The 15,350-nt window shown below is 36.7% G+C and overlaps 1 protein-coding gene across 1 annotated transcript; it reads right to left on the bottom strand.

Annotated features, from left to right (window-relative positions):
• Positions 1 to 4,132: 4,132 nt before the first annotated feature.
• LOC121149109 (putative vomeronasal receptor-like protein 4) lies at positions 4,133 to 5,059 on the bottom strand. The gene is given in 1 exon segment (XM_040969559.1): positions 4,133 to 5,059. A coding segment is annotated over 1 exon segment (927 nt).
• Between the last annotated feature and the right edge of the window lie 10,291 nt (positions 5,060 to 15,350).

Below are 15,350 nucleotides of genomic sequence, written 5' to 3'. Positions count from 1 at the left end.
TCTTGATAGTTCTGACTTCAGTAAACAACAATGCATTGTTCAATTTGCCTCTTCTCAGAACCTGTTCTGACAAAACTAGATCTCAAACCTCAATTAGCATTTATTTCTTCAAAATCTATTTCCATCTTTGTTAAAATCAGACATTAATAAATTTGAATTTTACTCTATGACCAAAGCAGTATCTGTCCTATGGAATGCATTCCTTGTGAGTTCTTTTGCTTTCTCCTCCTTCCACAAACATTGAGAGGCATATTTTTAAATCCTTGTGGCAATACTATTTTCCTAAAAACAAGACAATTTTATGTATTCCATAGGTATAATTCCAAGAAGAAAATCACCTTTCTCTCAACACCTGCTAAACTTCCAGATCCACTTCCAATCTTCTCTTCATCATTTTTCCATAAGGCATAATTTTAATCCACCTTATTATTAATACAGTCTTAATTTGCCTAGTATTCCTCAACTGAAAATAGGAAAACCATACTTCCCCTGGAGTATAAGCATTAAATAAAAATGACATTAATGATAATATTAGTTAATACAGAGAATAGAATTTTAGCATTCCACATAAACAACACACCAATCACATCCCCATCACTGCCTTGATTACCCACAATAGGCCTCTCTCTCTCGTCTATCTTAAAATTATGCACATAAATTTGTTTTTTATTTTGTTTTTTTAAGTTTTTTTATTTTTTATGATCTTGACATACTTGATTAGTGTGCAAAGGGTCAAGGGCTAGAGGAAAGTGGGTAAGACAATTGTTTCCACATTCTCTTTTTGCCTTCCTGCATCTGGGGGAAGGGAGTTGATAAAAGGAGAAGGCATACCCAGCTTCCCAACCATCCCGAAGTCCCCATAATGGGGCATGCTCTGATAGTTCAACAGTTCTGAAATGCTGTTGCTATCATGACTCCAAGCAAGACAAAATCTCTCCAGAATCCACTGGCTGACATAGTCCACTTTAGATTGTTTGTCTAGATTTTCACTACTAATGCTTGGCTGAGGTAGTTGATCAATTATCCTGTTCCACATTCTCTGCTATGGTACCAGGTATCCTTGCAGGTTTTAATTTACCATTGTATCCTCCACGTGCAGCTGGCTATGCTGTCCACAGCTTTGTGTAGGTGACTGAGGAGGGCCAGGCCTGAGAGAAGCACTCCATGACCAGACCATGGTTCCAGCAATTTTTTCCAGGACTGGAGTTCTGGGTCCAGCAGTTCTGTTGGGCTATCCCCAAATAAACCTCTTCTGAGGTCCTCCCAGGCATGATTCTTATGTGTGTTTGCCAATATAGGGTCCAACACAGCCTGTCACCCGAATCAGCTTATGTGCACACTGGAGGTTACAATCCCTGGGTCAGTTCTATCTCCAGCCTATCCTCTGCACAAACCTATATTTGTTACAGCCCAGCCAGCTCCTACCCACCACACACTTGTCTACATAAACCAGTGGGAGCTACAGCCTATTTGGGGCAACCCACAATAACCCCCATTAGGCAAACCTCTGCTTTGGTTCCCATGCATGCCAATTTGTACAGAAGTTTGATCCAGTCTCTCCCACATCTCATTCAGCTCTCATGCATGTCTATGGGCATTGAAGCCTAATTTAACCCAACTAGCTCCACTACCCAGGCCACACACATGAAAGTGGGTGCCACTCTCTCTCTATCCAAGCCTTCCTCAGTCCTGGTTCTTATGATCACCAGTTGAAATGGCAACCCAAACGAGAAGTGTCCACTGTTTCACTAATGGTCCCACTCCTATTCCTGGATCTATTTTCACAGGCTAGTTGGACTCTAATGATAAGATTCTATACTGAAGGTGTTCAAAGACCAGACCACCTACTAATGACATAAAAATATAGCCTAAAATTAACAATCAGATCTTACTGCCTTTTTTGGCAATTTGCATTTCCTCTTTTGAAACTTGCCCACTCTGGTCCTTTACCTCTTTCTCAACTGGATTGTTTGCTTTGTTGCTTGTTGAGTTTCTTGAGCTCTGTATAAATTCTGGATACAATTTGATAATTAGATTGAAAATTACCCATTTTTTCCTTAATTTTTACGAGGGTGGCTTCAAATTTTAAAGTGTGGTTGTTGGCTTTTTCTTTTTTTTTTAATTTATTTTTATTTTTTTTAAAGATTTATTTTTATTATTTTTTTTATTGGAAAGGCGGATATACAGAGAGGAGAGACAGAGAGGAAGATCTTCTGTCCAATGATTCACTCCCCAAGTGAGCGCAACGGCTGATGCTATGCCGATCTGAAGCCAGGAGACTCTTCCGGGTCTCCCACGCGGGTGCAGGATCCCAAAGCTTTGGGCTGTACTAGACTGCTTTCCCGGGCCACAGGCAGGGAGCTGGAAGGGAAGCGGGGCTGCCGGGACAGAACAGGTGCCCATATGGGATCCCGGGCGTGCAAGGCGAGGACTTAACCACTGTGCCACCGTGCCTGGCCCAGCTTTTTCTTTTTAAGAATTAGCAGTATACCTCCATTAACACTGCCTTGTATAATGTCTGCTGAAAAATGCACTACTATTCTAATAGGCATCTTTAATAGTGATTTGGTGTATTTTTCTGCGAATTTTAGTTTTCTCTGTGTTTTCCTCGAGCTAAAGTATGATACATGGATTTGAGGTTTTCTTCTGGTTATTTATTAGAGGATGCATGGGCCTCCTATTGATTTGAATGTTATTATCCAGATTGTGGAATTTTGCAGCTATTTAATTTCAAAGGTTTTTTTGCTTCCACACCCTTAACTTATATCTTTCTCTGGAGGGATTCAAAATAATTGACAGTTTCTTCATTGGATGGTGTTCCCAAAATCCTGAAGCTGCCTTTACCTTTCATTTGTGTGAATGAAATATTTCATACTTAAACTCACATATTCTTTTTTCTGCTTGGTCTGACCAGTTGTTTAAGACCTCAAAGGTATCTTTAAATTCATTTGATGATTTTTTTAAATTAATATTTGCTTGCTTTTCAAGACCTCAGATGCCTCGGTAAATTTCTAACTCTTATCAGGCATTGTTTCCCTAGGTTTTCATCCACTTCATACTTGCGTTCTTCTGCATTGATATCTGGCAAATAAGTCATCACTGCAATGTAAAAGTGTGACCTGCACTTTTAGGTAAAGGGTTTTTTTTTTTTTTTTCAAACTGATGTGCCTTCATTTTTCAATTTGGCTTCAGTTTCAATTGGATGCTATATTATTCCCACATCATAGTTTGCTCTTGTCAGTGTAAGCCATGGAGATCTCTGGTAGCTATGGAATCAATGGATTACCCAGAGCATGGCTAGGTGGAGTATCAACTCTTAATCATTGCCATAGGGAGGATCTTTGTTTGTAGGTAAAGCTCAGAGTTTTGCAGGAACACAGATCCTCAGTGGATGCTAATGGATGTCAGAGTCTTAGGAGAGTGTAGTGAGTACACTAACTCAGTCTTCACTGGAGGGAGATAACAGAGATACAGACTCTGGGCTCTTATGTTCACAGCACTCCAACCTTCATCAATGGGCCTGGAGTCTGGATATTGGTGATGGGTCTCAGAGTTTACTGGATGTACAACATCCCAGCTACCACCTAAAGAGCTGAACTCATGAGAGCAGGGCTAGCAATGGCAGCAGCACAGGAGAACAAACCCAAGACACTACAGCGATTGGAGTATAATTACTACCTGGAATGAACCAGGCATGTTTCTTTTGCCTTCACTGCTTCATTTACTCAACAATTTATTTGTTGGTATGAAAACATTTTTTATTGTATACCTTAAATAATGGCTGAAAAAAACTTATTGATTTACATCTGGTGAGCAAATCTCTTGCAGTTACTAATACAGATTTAAGATTTACATTATTTTCTCAATTACAAAGCCTTAGGAATTAGGTATTGAAGGGAAATTAATACGAGCAGAATGAAAGAACATTCTCATTCATTAAGTTAGGAAAGCATAAAGGACATAAATTTCAATACAGGAAGAACTTTGAATTATGAGAGGCATGCAGATGTTGGGAGTCCATACTGCATATGCAAGTTGAAAATAACAGTAAATTCTGTATATTTATATAAGATTTAAAATTCTGGATTATTTTATTTAGCAGATGAAAGTATTCACATTTCAGGTTTTTTCATCAGCTTGGCAAAACTATTATTTCCATCAACTTTTGCAGAATATTAATTATTCTTTTATCAGAACTGATAAGCACCAGTGGACTCACAACTGCATAGATGTTTCCCACAAACCTCTGAATATCCAAGACAATTGGGTCATATTTCTGCAGTACAGTTGAGAAGGATGAGATGATGATATCCACACAGTACATAATCACAAAGAAACTCACCAACACTAAGACAGTGCAGGTGGCCCGTTTTGCTGGGGAAATTCTTGGGGAAATTCTCATGCTGTGAAGGTACTCAGACTTCTTGTGATGGCTACATAAGAAAATTATCATGTACATGCTGGAGAGCAGCATGATTCCTACAAAGATGATGTTCTGGAACAAAGAAAGTGAGAGAAATAGCGCCATGATGATGGAGTTCGTCATGGAAAGTGAGCAGTATTTATTGACGTTGAGTAGATTGGTCCTGTTGGAATGAGCTACAGTGTAGATGATCACGTGGCTATTGGAAGACAGATTGAGGGACCAAACACAGAAGAAAGCAATGACAATATAATTTGTGAGTTTCTGTTTAAATCTTGACAGGCAGAAGGAGCTGGGACTGATGGTGATGACCTGAGTGATGCTCAAAAGGCAGGTATTGGAGATGGAGAGATTCCGAGTCACTTTATTCACATAGAACAAAAGCTTACATTTCAATTCATTTGGAAAATTTAGCAATTTGAACATGCCTTCAGATAAAATGAGTAGTGCAGTAAGTAGCATTACAATGTGGACAGAAGCCAAGTGACAGGTGACTATATCAATGGGCCTAGGCCTATGAACCTGGTGGATTGTGAAGATGTGGAAGATAAAGAGGAAGGCATTGGCTAGCATTCCAATGCCAGCTTGAAAAAAAAATATCCATTTTTAAACGACATTAGTGATGACTTTATTCATCTCAGCATACTGAAAGTATTTCCGATACCTAAAAAATAAAAGACCTACATCTTATCATAAGTGATCTTCACTTTTGTCATGAAAACTATCACATACGGTCATATTTATTTAGACTATTTATGTATAATGAGCCCTGAATGTTTAATAGAAATTCCTAGATTTAAAAATTCTGCATTTCTTTCTCCATAACAAATATTTTGTCATTATGTTAATTTTGAATCCTTTCAAGATTCCTCAATTCATGGATATCAAAAAATTCAGTAACAAAACAATCTATTTTTTTCATTTTTTACTTCAAAACACTTCCAAGCAATCTCTGAAAACATACAATGCATACGTATATGAATCTTTAATAATTCATATTCAGGAAAAATGAATGAATGAAAAAAAATAATTCTTCTACAACCACAAGGCATGCATGAATTAACAAAGTACACATTGCATAGTTGATTAAATGATTGGCAAACTTTGTTCAAAGATTGAATCTATCAAAGCAAAAATGTTGGTGTGCCAGCACTGGTAACTGATTCTTCCAAAAACACATATGTGCACCCTCAACATAACATGGATTCAGGATGGAATTGACTAAATGATTCACTCTTTACATATTTGAAGGAAAATCTCAATTCAGTTTCAATAATATATTGAAGCATGGAGTATATCTGTGCAATCATTTTTACTTACATATGTATAGGCTTGTACTACCCTAATTCATGTATCATGAGCCACGCATTAGAGTAAAATAATTAGTAAATGAATTACTAAATAAAGAAAAGTGTACAGGGTAAGAATTAATAAAAAATAATATATAAATAAAGAAAATAAAAAGTAAAGAATATAGGGTAAGAATTTCAGTATTTGCTTCTTCTACTACAGAATTATTTGGGTGATATTCCCTAAAGTGTGTCGCTCTGAATTAGTCTGAATTAGTCTACTATGTCCTGAAACAGATTTGATCTTAAAGATCATAAAACTTCTATGTGCACTCAGATTTTCCGTATTATCCAAATTGACTGAGGAAGGTGTGGCTAATGTGAACGAACATTGACAGGTGAAGTAAAATGTTTACATGATTTCTCTTGAAAGTTGTCTTAATTCCCATAATCTAACAAGTAATAGTAGTCTACATGTATAATACATGTATTTGTGAAAATAACACATATTTATTTGAACTTCAAAGTAAATTTTGCGTGCTACATTTTTACAAGTTATCTGGCATTGGCATCATCAAAGAATAGCTGAATTTGTATTAAATACTACTTGCCTGAGAGAAATGAGATTAACAAAATTTGGGCATGGTAACCTATTGTATAACCATGATATAGAAGAAATTGCATGTTTCCTACAACAAAATGAACACTTCCAAACTATAAATGTGCAACTCAGGTCTCACTGCAAGACGTGCCAGCCTGGTGTTTCTGGGACTGACAGTGAAGACCCTGAGCAAAGAAGTGTGGAAAATGTTCACACTCTTTATTCTGGCTTTCATATTAAACTCCAAAGTGTTTACATAGTCATAGCTCCTGGTGAAACAAATATCAGAATGAAATGGGCAGGGAAGTAAAGATGAAGGATGAAATGTCTGGGGTTACACCAATATGTACATAAGAGAGAAAAACTGAAATGACCGTGAGAGCCCATCTGCACACCCTTGTGGAAAAATTGAGGAGTAACTTGTATGGAAATATATTTTTAAATGATTTGTTCAAAAGGAAATGAGAGAGAGAGAGAATGAATCTTCCATCTAATAGTTAACTCCCCCAAATGCCTATCTAGTTGATGACTGTAAATGGCCAAAATTATGGCTGTGAGACTCCATTTCTTTCTGTTATGTGTACATGAGGTCCAAGTACTTTACCCCTCAGATATTGCTTCCCAAGTGCATTAGCAACAGGACGTTGAATCAGGAACATTCAGTAACCAGAGCTTGAATTTACATAATGATGTAACAAGCCAGTGTTCCAGGGACAGCTTAACCACAATGATGCCTCCCAAAATAATATAAAGTATCTTTTCCTTTATTTTTTACAGTATCAATTATTAAAGATTTGTTTAATTATGAATGGTAAATTGTATTGGTATTTATGAATGAATCTAGAGTGATTTTTGCATCCCAATATCTTCATGAGTTTACATAATTCTTAAGGCACATAATATTCACAGCACTATAATGGAATAGGAATTTCAAATGGAGAGATATATGTCACTAGGTTGATAGTGTTTATTGATGGAATTGAATCAACTGGCAGAATCATCACATAAACATACTTGCACCACAACTAGCTCCACGTAAGTATTTGTTCAATGACATGGACAAACGCCAGAGCAATAGATAGGGTAAGCTCACAACAGAATTGGTTAACTTCAATGTGTCACCTATTCTTTTGATGGTACAGTTTCACAATCTGAAAATTTAATTCCCAAGATCTTTAAAATAAGTATCAAAGGAAAAAAAAAAACACTGGAGGGAAGACACAAACTACACTAGGATAATAAGAAACCATACACTGTGTTTCTTGGGAAACTCAAAACTTTTCCCAATAATCCTGCCTAAAAGTGCATTTTCGAAGCATTAGAATGAACTAAGCACCAGGAGAGACTAAAACTGCCTTTTACCTGCTGAATAACATGTGCAACTGTGCACCACTCCAACAAGGATGTGGCAGCCCTAGAGATACTGTCATTTGATAAACTTAGAAAAAATGAATAACGAGTTCTGTGCTCTCTGTTGTTTCATCAGACACCATAGCATGAGGTTACCTAAATTAAGGTCCTCCTTAAAGCAGGAATGCAAGAATTGTAAAATGAGAATTTTAAATCCTAATATTATGTAATATTTTAAAAATCAGTCAATGTTATACCTGTGCAGCTAAAAACGCATAATTCTTTTAAGATGCCTGCTTTTATTTGCAATGCTATGTTTGCTTCCTGCACCTTTCCATTTTAAATATTCTAGAGCACTATAACTTTGTTGTGACTAGAATTGGCCATTAGTCCAGGAAAGTTGTGAATTGTTTGCAACCTGTGAAGGAAATCATGAATTCTGATGTGGTGACCATTTTCTATTATGTACATTAATGTCACTGTGTACTGTGAAGTAGTTCTTTCACCTCTCTAAAAACTTCAACACTCTTATCAGTATTATACGTTTGTTAATTTTAAAAAACTAAATACTACCTCAAAATGTGTTATAAGAAAGTATTTGAGGGATAAGTGTCATCACTCAATGTTCTCATCCTCTATCTGCAAGTACCAACATCTCATATTGGTGCCAGTTTCTGTCCCAGATGCTTCACTTCCCATACAGTCCCATGCTTATGGCTTGGGAAAGCAGCAGAACATGACCAAAAGCCTTGGTAGGCTACACCCACAAGGAGACCAAGAAAAAACTCCTTGATTCAGATCAGCTAACCTCCAGCCCTTGTTGCTGGGAATAGAAGCACCAAATGCAATATTTTTTCTCTCTGTCTCTCTCACTATCTCTCCATAAATATGCTTTTGCACTAAAAATAAACAATTTTAAAAAGCAAGTGTTTATCTTCTGTTGCTTTACTTTCATGTATGTATGTTTTAACTAAGCTAACATTTTCATTGTAGTATAAATAAAACATAATGTTTATTGATATTTTATGGTAATAAAAGACATTATTAACAAGCACTATAATGGAAACATGTTGATGACTACCAATTGAAAACACAACCGTTTAGTGTTAAAATAAATGTATGCAAGCTTTATTATCCTTGAGGAGAAACAGTGGTGCAAATTTTGAGATATAACTTAAAATACTTCCAACCTTTAGGGAAAAAAAAAATAAATAGCACCAAAGCATACTGAATTAGTTCAGGTTTGGTCCATCTAAGATGTAAAATTAAATTGCAATAAATAATATCAGATAAATTGAATATATATTATTGTAAGAAAAACAGAATGCAATTTCATTTCAAGTACATAAAAAAACTGCAACTGTACTTTTCCAATCATATTCATGTATGTACTTATATTAGTTAAAAAATTGATTACTTCATGAATTTAAGATTGATACAATAAACAGAGAAGTTTCTAAATGTTTTCCTGAAAATTACCATGCTTCATCCCTGAACTCACCTGCTCTTGGTGATTTCTGCACATGACACAGAGAAAGACATTTGCCCAGCTAAGCCTCTGATGAGAATTCACTGTTAGATGTATCCCCACGATGTGGTTATAGGGAAGGGATGGCACCACCTCATCTCCCTCCAGGCCCACAAGTGTCATTTCACCTGTAGATGCATGACAGATCTGTCCTTGGCATTATTTCATCAGGAACCCTCCAGGGAAAAAAATGAACTTTACTGCTTTCTAGATGACAGCAGAGGAGAGCAGCTGGGTTCCACTCTTCTCTCTGGTGGACTTATTTCTCAAGGCAGGCCTGCCTGGGCAGGTTGTCTGCTCTCAGTCCTTGTCTACAGACAAAGGTAAACTATAAGTTTGACTTCATGACAAGTACAAGCCCCAGTTGGGTTTCTCAAGCTAGCCCCACTGCTCCAGGAGATGTGTGGTTGCATCCCTTCTGTTTCAGCTTTGGTGCAAGTATCTCAGTGAAACAACACAGCACGTGAAATCAGGAAACTGCTCTCGCCCCATCCTACTCAGAAGTGAGATTTGTTTACCAGGGACAATTCCCTGGACCCGGGCATCTGCACTCATAGTAGAATACAGAATGTATTTCCTCTACTTTATCCTACTCCAGAGTAAATTTTTCCTGGGGGAGAGAAAGACCCACTCCAAATTAGCAAGACAGTGTGCCAAGGTCAAGAAAACTTATTAACTATGTCACATCCAGTCACCTGTGTTCTGCCATCTCTCCATCAGTCTTCTGTACATGTTTCACTCACAATCCTTTACATTCCACACATGGTGAAGTACAGGAACTAGACTCTTCTAGCCATACAAATGAGCTGCCTGTTTGTTATGTCTTGCTTAAAGTTGAATCTATAACACAATTACAACTGCTTTATTCCTTGGTCCTCTTTATGAATCCAACACCACCTGACTTTTAAATGGTGATATTTTTATTCTTAACAAGCATGTCCCCAACCTGCACAAAAAATAGACTCTTGGTTCCATGCTGGTGGACCTTTCATGTATGCTCTTTAATTAAATATGGAACAACTACCCATATGAGCTGTTAAGGTCCAACTGTTCCTGTAAAATATGAATGATGTTAGTCTGAGGTAGTGACTGCTGTGGAAGCTGACATGTTAGGTCTGCTCTGCCAGGCTCACATTGCAGAGCTACTTACCATCCATCATTTACACTTGTTCTCACTAGTCCTGGTGCACTTGTCCATGAGCACAGGAAACTTCAGGACGATATCATGTGGAACAGGGAGAAAACCTTAATTTGAATGCAGCAAGATTTTCCCTATTATAAGTGACACAACTAATATATTTGCTAAATGACAATTTTCATGTTTTACCTGTTTAATTATATCACCTTCCAGGTGTGGATTTTCAAGAACAGTATAATATATATTTTAAAGTTTTCCCTTGATATTTAAGATTCTCTAAATTACTTAGTGTTATTATTTAGCACTTTACAAATTCATTTTTAGTAATAAATATTTTTATAAGATGTGCTTTAATTCATATATTTAGTATACAATGATTCAAAGCAGTTGATTAGCATATCACTCATTATCCAATGTATACTTTTCCCTCAAGTACATTTCATTAAAATGTATGTATTGTAGCACGTATATATACATACATATGTATTTGCATTTGAGAAGCAGAGACATTCAGGGAAAAATACAGTGCTTCCATCCACTGTCTCCTCTGCAGAAGTCTGAGATGGCTGGGTCTGAGTCTCGATGGGCTGTGATCCATGAACATAATCCATGTTTTGCCTGTGTGGCAACGACATAGCTACTAGATCCCTAGGCTGTTACATTCCAGGGATTATATTAGACAGATTCAGAAGTCAGAATCTTACACAAGACTCTATGTAATACAGGCATTTTGAGTAAAGGATAATAGCATTCCAACAAGATTCTCACCATTACCAAAAATCTTACCTCCTTCTATAAAATGCATTCTATCAGCAGTTTTGAAGTACAGAGAAAATATTAAAAGTGATTAGAGTTAAGTTCATGATTCAGTAAAATGTAGGCTTTTAGTCTTACTGAAATGTTGTGTTCTTCAATAAATGTTGTGTTCTTCCCTTTCTTTATCCTATTCCTATTCCACCTAGTAACCTCTGATAATCAACTTTACATTCTTTTTTATTATTTCCAAAGCTAAAGAGACAAAAATATGCCCTTTTCAGGCTTCCTGAAGCAATCCTCTCTGTTTTGGCATTTCACAGAATCCTTGCAAGAAATTTGTAGCAGAAAAATTTTAACACTAGCACTGGAATTCCAAATACACCCCAAATTGTGAAATCTCACAGTTGAGAATCAAATCATCCCAGCTGATTTAACTAAATATATATATTATTAATCAAACTGCAGGGTGACACTGGGATGGACTGAAGTTGGAGATGGAATTACAGGAAAAAAAAATTACTCAGCCAGCAATAGAAAGGATTGATTTGTGTCTGTTGCTTTAATACTTTGTTCCCAATATCAACAAGAGTATCTGGTACATATTAAGAAGGCAGAATTTGTGCCAAATGATTTAGAAAAATGGTCAGTAAGGTAAACAATTACTGTGCAACAATGCATGCTAGTCTCTGCCTAAGGAATTTGCATGTGCTTTTCTTTCAAACTTTTCAGAGCATCACTACATCATCCCCATAAGATGTTTCCTTAACTGTGGCCAGTCACATAAAAATCTAAGCATGTAGGGTCACTTTGTTATTATAATTGTTTGTCCATTTATGTGCATTAATACTTGTATCATGTAGCTAGGTGCCCTAATATTTTATGTTTGTACATTTATTATTGTTATTTCTTCTTGGTAGATGGACCCCTTTATCATTATGCAATGTTCCATTGCACCTGTTTTAATGCTTTACCTGGTGAAGTGCATATCATCTGATCTTAGACTGTCTGTACTGGCTTGTTTTTCTTTTTCAGTGGTGCAAAATGTGCTTTTCCATCCTTTCACTTACAGCTTCTGTTCATTTTTGTTGGTTAGATGTGACTCTTGTTTTCAACAGATAGATGGGTCCTGGTTTTTGATCCATTCTGTTATTCTATGTCATTCAATTGTTGATTTCAAGCCATTTCTGTCCAGAGTAATATTTATAGGATGAAATTTGGTCCTGTCACTTTTGACTTCAGTTCTCTTTGTGGTTTCTTTTGTGGGCTTTAATGGGAAGATCTTCCCATTTGCCTCATTGAGTGTGCTTAAATTCCTTTCTTACTGTCCTCAGCAAATTTTGGAGTAGTGTTTCTAGGGTTGGGTTAGTCTTTGTGTATCGTTCTAACTTCTTTTTGCTGTTGAAATATTAATTTATTTTTCAAATACAAATGAGAGTGTTGATAGATATATTTTTCTGCGTTGGCAGCTTTTCTGTTTTACAATATGGAAAATGTCACTCCATTCTCTTCTTGCTTGAAGAGTTCATTCTGAAAAGACAGCAATGAATCTTATTTATATTCCACTCTATGTTATCTGATCCTTTTAATGTGCATGGTTCAGTATGCTTTCTGTATGTTCAGTTGGGAGATCTTATGTCTTGGAGAGTATCATTATGGGGCAAATCTGTTTGAGGGTCTTTGTCCTTACACTATTCAGCTTCCAGGAGTATTCCCAATCTTTCAGTGTTCCTATTATAGTTTCATTTTCCCTCTTCTGTTGCATTTTCATTTTTATGTTACAACTCTTTACTTTCTGGGATTTCCCTTATCACCTCCACAACTCCATCCTCTAACTAATTTCTTCAATATTATTATAATAGCACGGTCCTTCACATAGTTATAAGTCTACCATTCTGCTATTTAAGTGTATCCTGGCACTGTGGGTACAGGCAGTAACAGAGGGTCAAGCCTTTTATTGTCAAGACATATCTAAGAATTTCATTGAGAGTCAATTTTGGTTTGGTAGTAGTGTTGCATGATGCATTATGTCCTCACATCTGGATATGATATTTTCTATTATACAGTTGCTATGCACCCCCTTATAAAAAAGCCATAAAACAAAATCAACAATGGGAATAAAGTTTTAAAAAATTTATAGCACCATAGACTTAAATAATGTGCTACTGAATGTTCCTTGTCTGAATGATATCCTCAATGTCACTATTCTATAACTCTAAGATTGGTATTGTATTTTCTCATTTGGGGAGTGGGAAACATTGGTTTCCTGATTTATGTTGCTTGCTCCTTTTCTATTCTCCTTTCCTGAGGCTTTGTAGATCATCATGTTTCACTTCAAGTCAAGCAGATTTTATTTTCATGTTATGTCTGTTGTTTTCAAATTTATGGGTAGGTTTTGTTACTCCTAGCTATACTGATACTTTCCTCTTTGTTCTAGGATGATGCCAGTGTTTTGGTTTTGCTTTGGTTTGGGGTGTATGTGTGTCTGTTTAGGATGTTATGCTGGTCATTCCTCAGTCTCATTTGCTTTAGCCTCAGTCTCTGCATACGAGGTTACCCCAGCTGTTTTCCTTAGTCCTGGTCACTCCAAGGATGGTGTCTGTCTTTCTCTGAGTAGTCTCTCTGTAACTCATGTTTTCTGCCATGTCTGGTGTCTGAATTAATTTAACACAACAAGAAGCTTAATAGATAAATAATTTTATTATTCTACACTGAGCCCATCATCCACACTTTCAGGATGATGCACTTTATTTGAGAATACAGAGAATTTTATACTCCCCAAAATGCAGATGTCACAGAAAGGCTTTTTTTTTTTTACCTTGTGTAAAGCTAGCAATTCTTAGACTAATTATCCTTATATTAGAAAAAGCAGAGAGAGAGAGAGAGAGAGAGAGAGAGAGAGAAGACATTAACACAGCATCTTGGTATGCTTTCATCTGTTGTTTACAAGTCAAGGAAAGCATAAGAAGAGATAGTATTGAGGCCAAGGATGCACTCTTCTGTTATTTTTAACCAGAGGGAGGCACAAAGGAGAGATATCATTGTGGATTTTGGTCTGCCTCTTGGTGTTCCAGGGTTAGACACAAGCACAGGTGTTCCTGGCTTTTGATTAGCTCCCTTGTCCACTGATGTACTCAGCTCCATCAATTTGGGGTCAGGGAAGTTACTGGGCACATATTGCATGATTGCTTGACAGTGTCCCTCTCTGTCTTGTTCTTACCACAGCCTGTGGAACTCTGGAGTACAGCAGGCCCTCTGCCAAGGACGCTCCAAATGATAGCTCACCATCTGCTGTGCTTGCAGTTTCCAGATTGCCTGGGCCATTCAGGTATGCCATGGGATAATCCCTGCCACTGATCAGCATGCCACTGTGGTCTTCACTCCTTTTGTTTTTTTTTTGCTGATGTTTTCTGTGGCATCTGGCATCAGGGAAGTTACTGAATTATGGGGCCACAAGCTGTGTGCCCCCTTGGGCAGTGTCCCTCTCTGTCTCAATTCACAACAGATCAAAACTGATGGGATATAGGGAGAAAGGTCCTAGGGTTTCTTTTAGGGAGGAGCACATGTCTGTCCCTTGTTACCGTACAAAGCATCCACACTAGAAAGGAGAAGGCATTATCAGTGGGGAAGAGTGGCTGACATCATGGATCTGTGATGGGAGACCTTCATATTAGCTTATCTAAAACACAGACCATCCGAAACAAACAAAAATTGAATTTTCTAAAATATGTAGAGCGTTAGAATTTATGTTTGCACATATGAGACCACCAACTGCTTCAAAATCTGTATTGTAAAGTTGCTCACTTTACACACATTTTTTAAGAAATTCAAGGAAACAAATCCCATTAAAATTAGGCTCCAAATGATATTCACTCATATTGTTTGAGTATTCTAAAGATTCCATTCAGAAAAACCAAATATGGGAAATACATAAATGTTTTAACACAACAAAATTGCTTTTATTCAATGCTCATAGCAATGTGTGTGAAGATACACAAATATAAATATTCACAAGATGAAATTAGACAAATTCTAAGAAGAAAGAGTTAATGAATTTGAGGACATTCTGATTTATTGCAACAAGGAACTAAAGATCTGTTTTAAAAGCATCTGACGCTTGTTATACTAATCAAAATAAAGCTCTAGAAATAGTTATTTTTGTCAAAGTATAAGAAAAAAAATTCAATGTGTTTTAAGAGCTTGTTTTTAAGATGGGCAGTAAGCAGGATCTCAAGAAGATTTTGAGCAGAAAGTAAAAATAAACGAAT

This window comes from Ochotona curzoniae, unplaced genomic scaffold, assembly GCF_017591425.1.
Source record: "Ochotona curzoniae isolate NIBS_2020 unplaced genomic scaffold, NIBS_Ocur_1.0 contig_1888, whole genome shotgun sequence".
Lineage (NCBI taxonomy): Eukaryota > Metazoa > Chordata > Mammalia > Lagomorpha > Ochotonidae > Ochotona > Ochotona curzoniae.
Note: the sequence above shows the minus strand (reverse complement) of the source record. Positions and strands in the feature narration are given on the sequence as shown.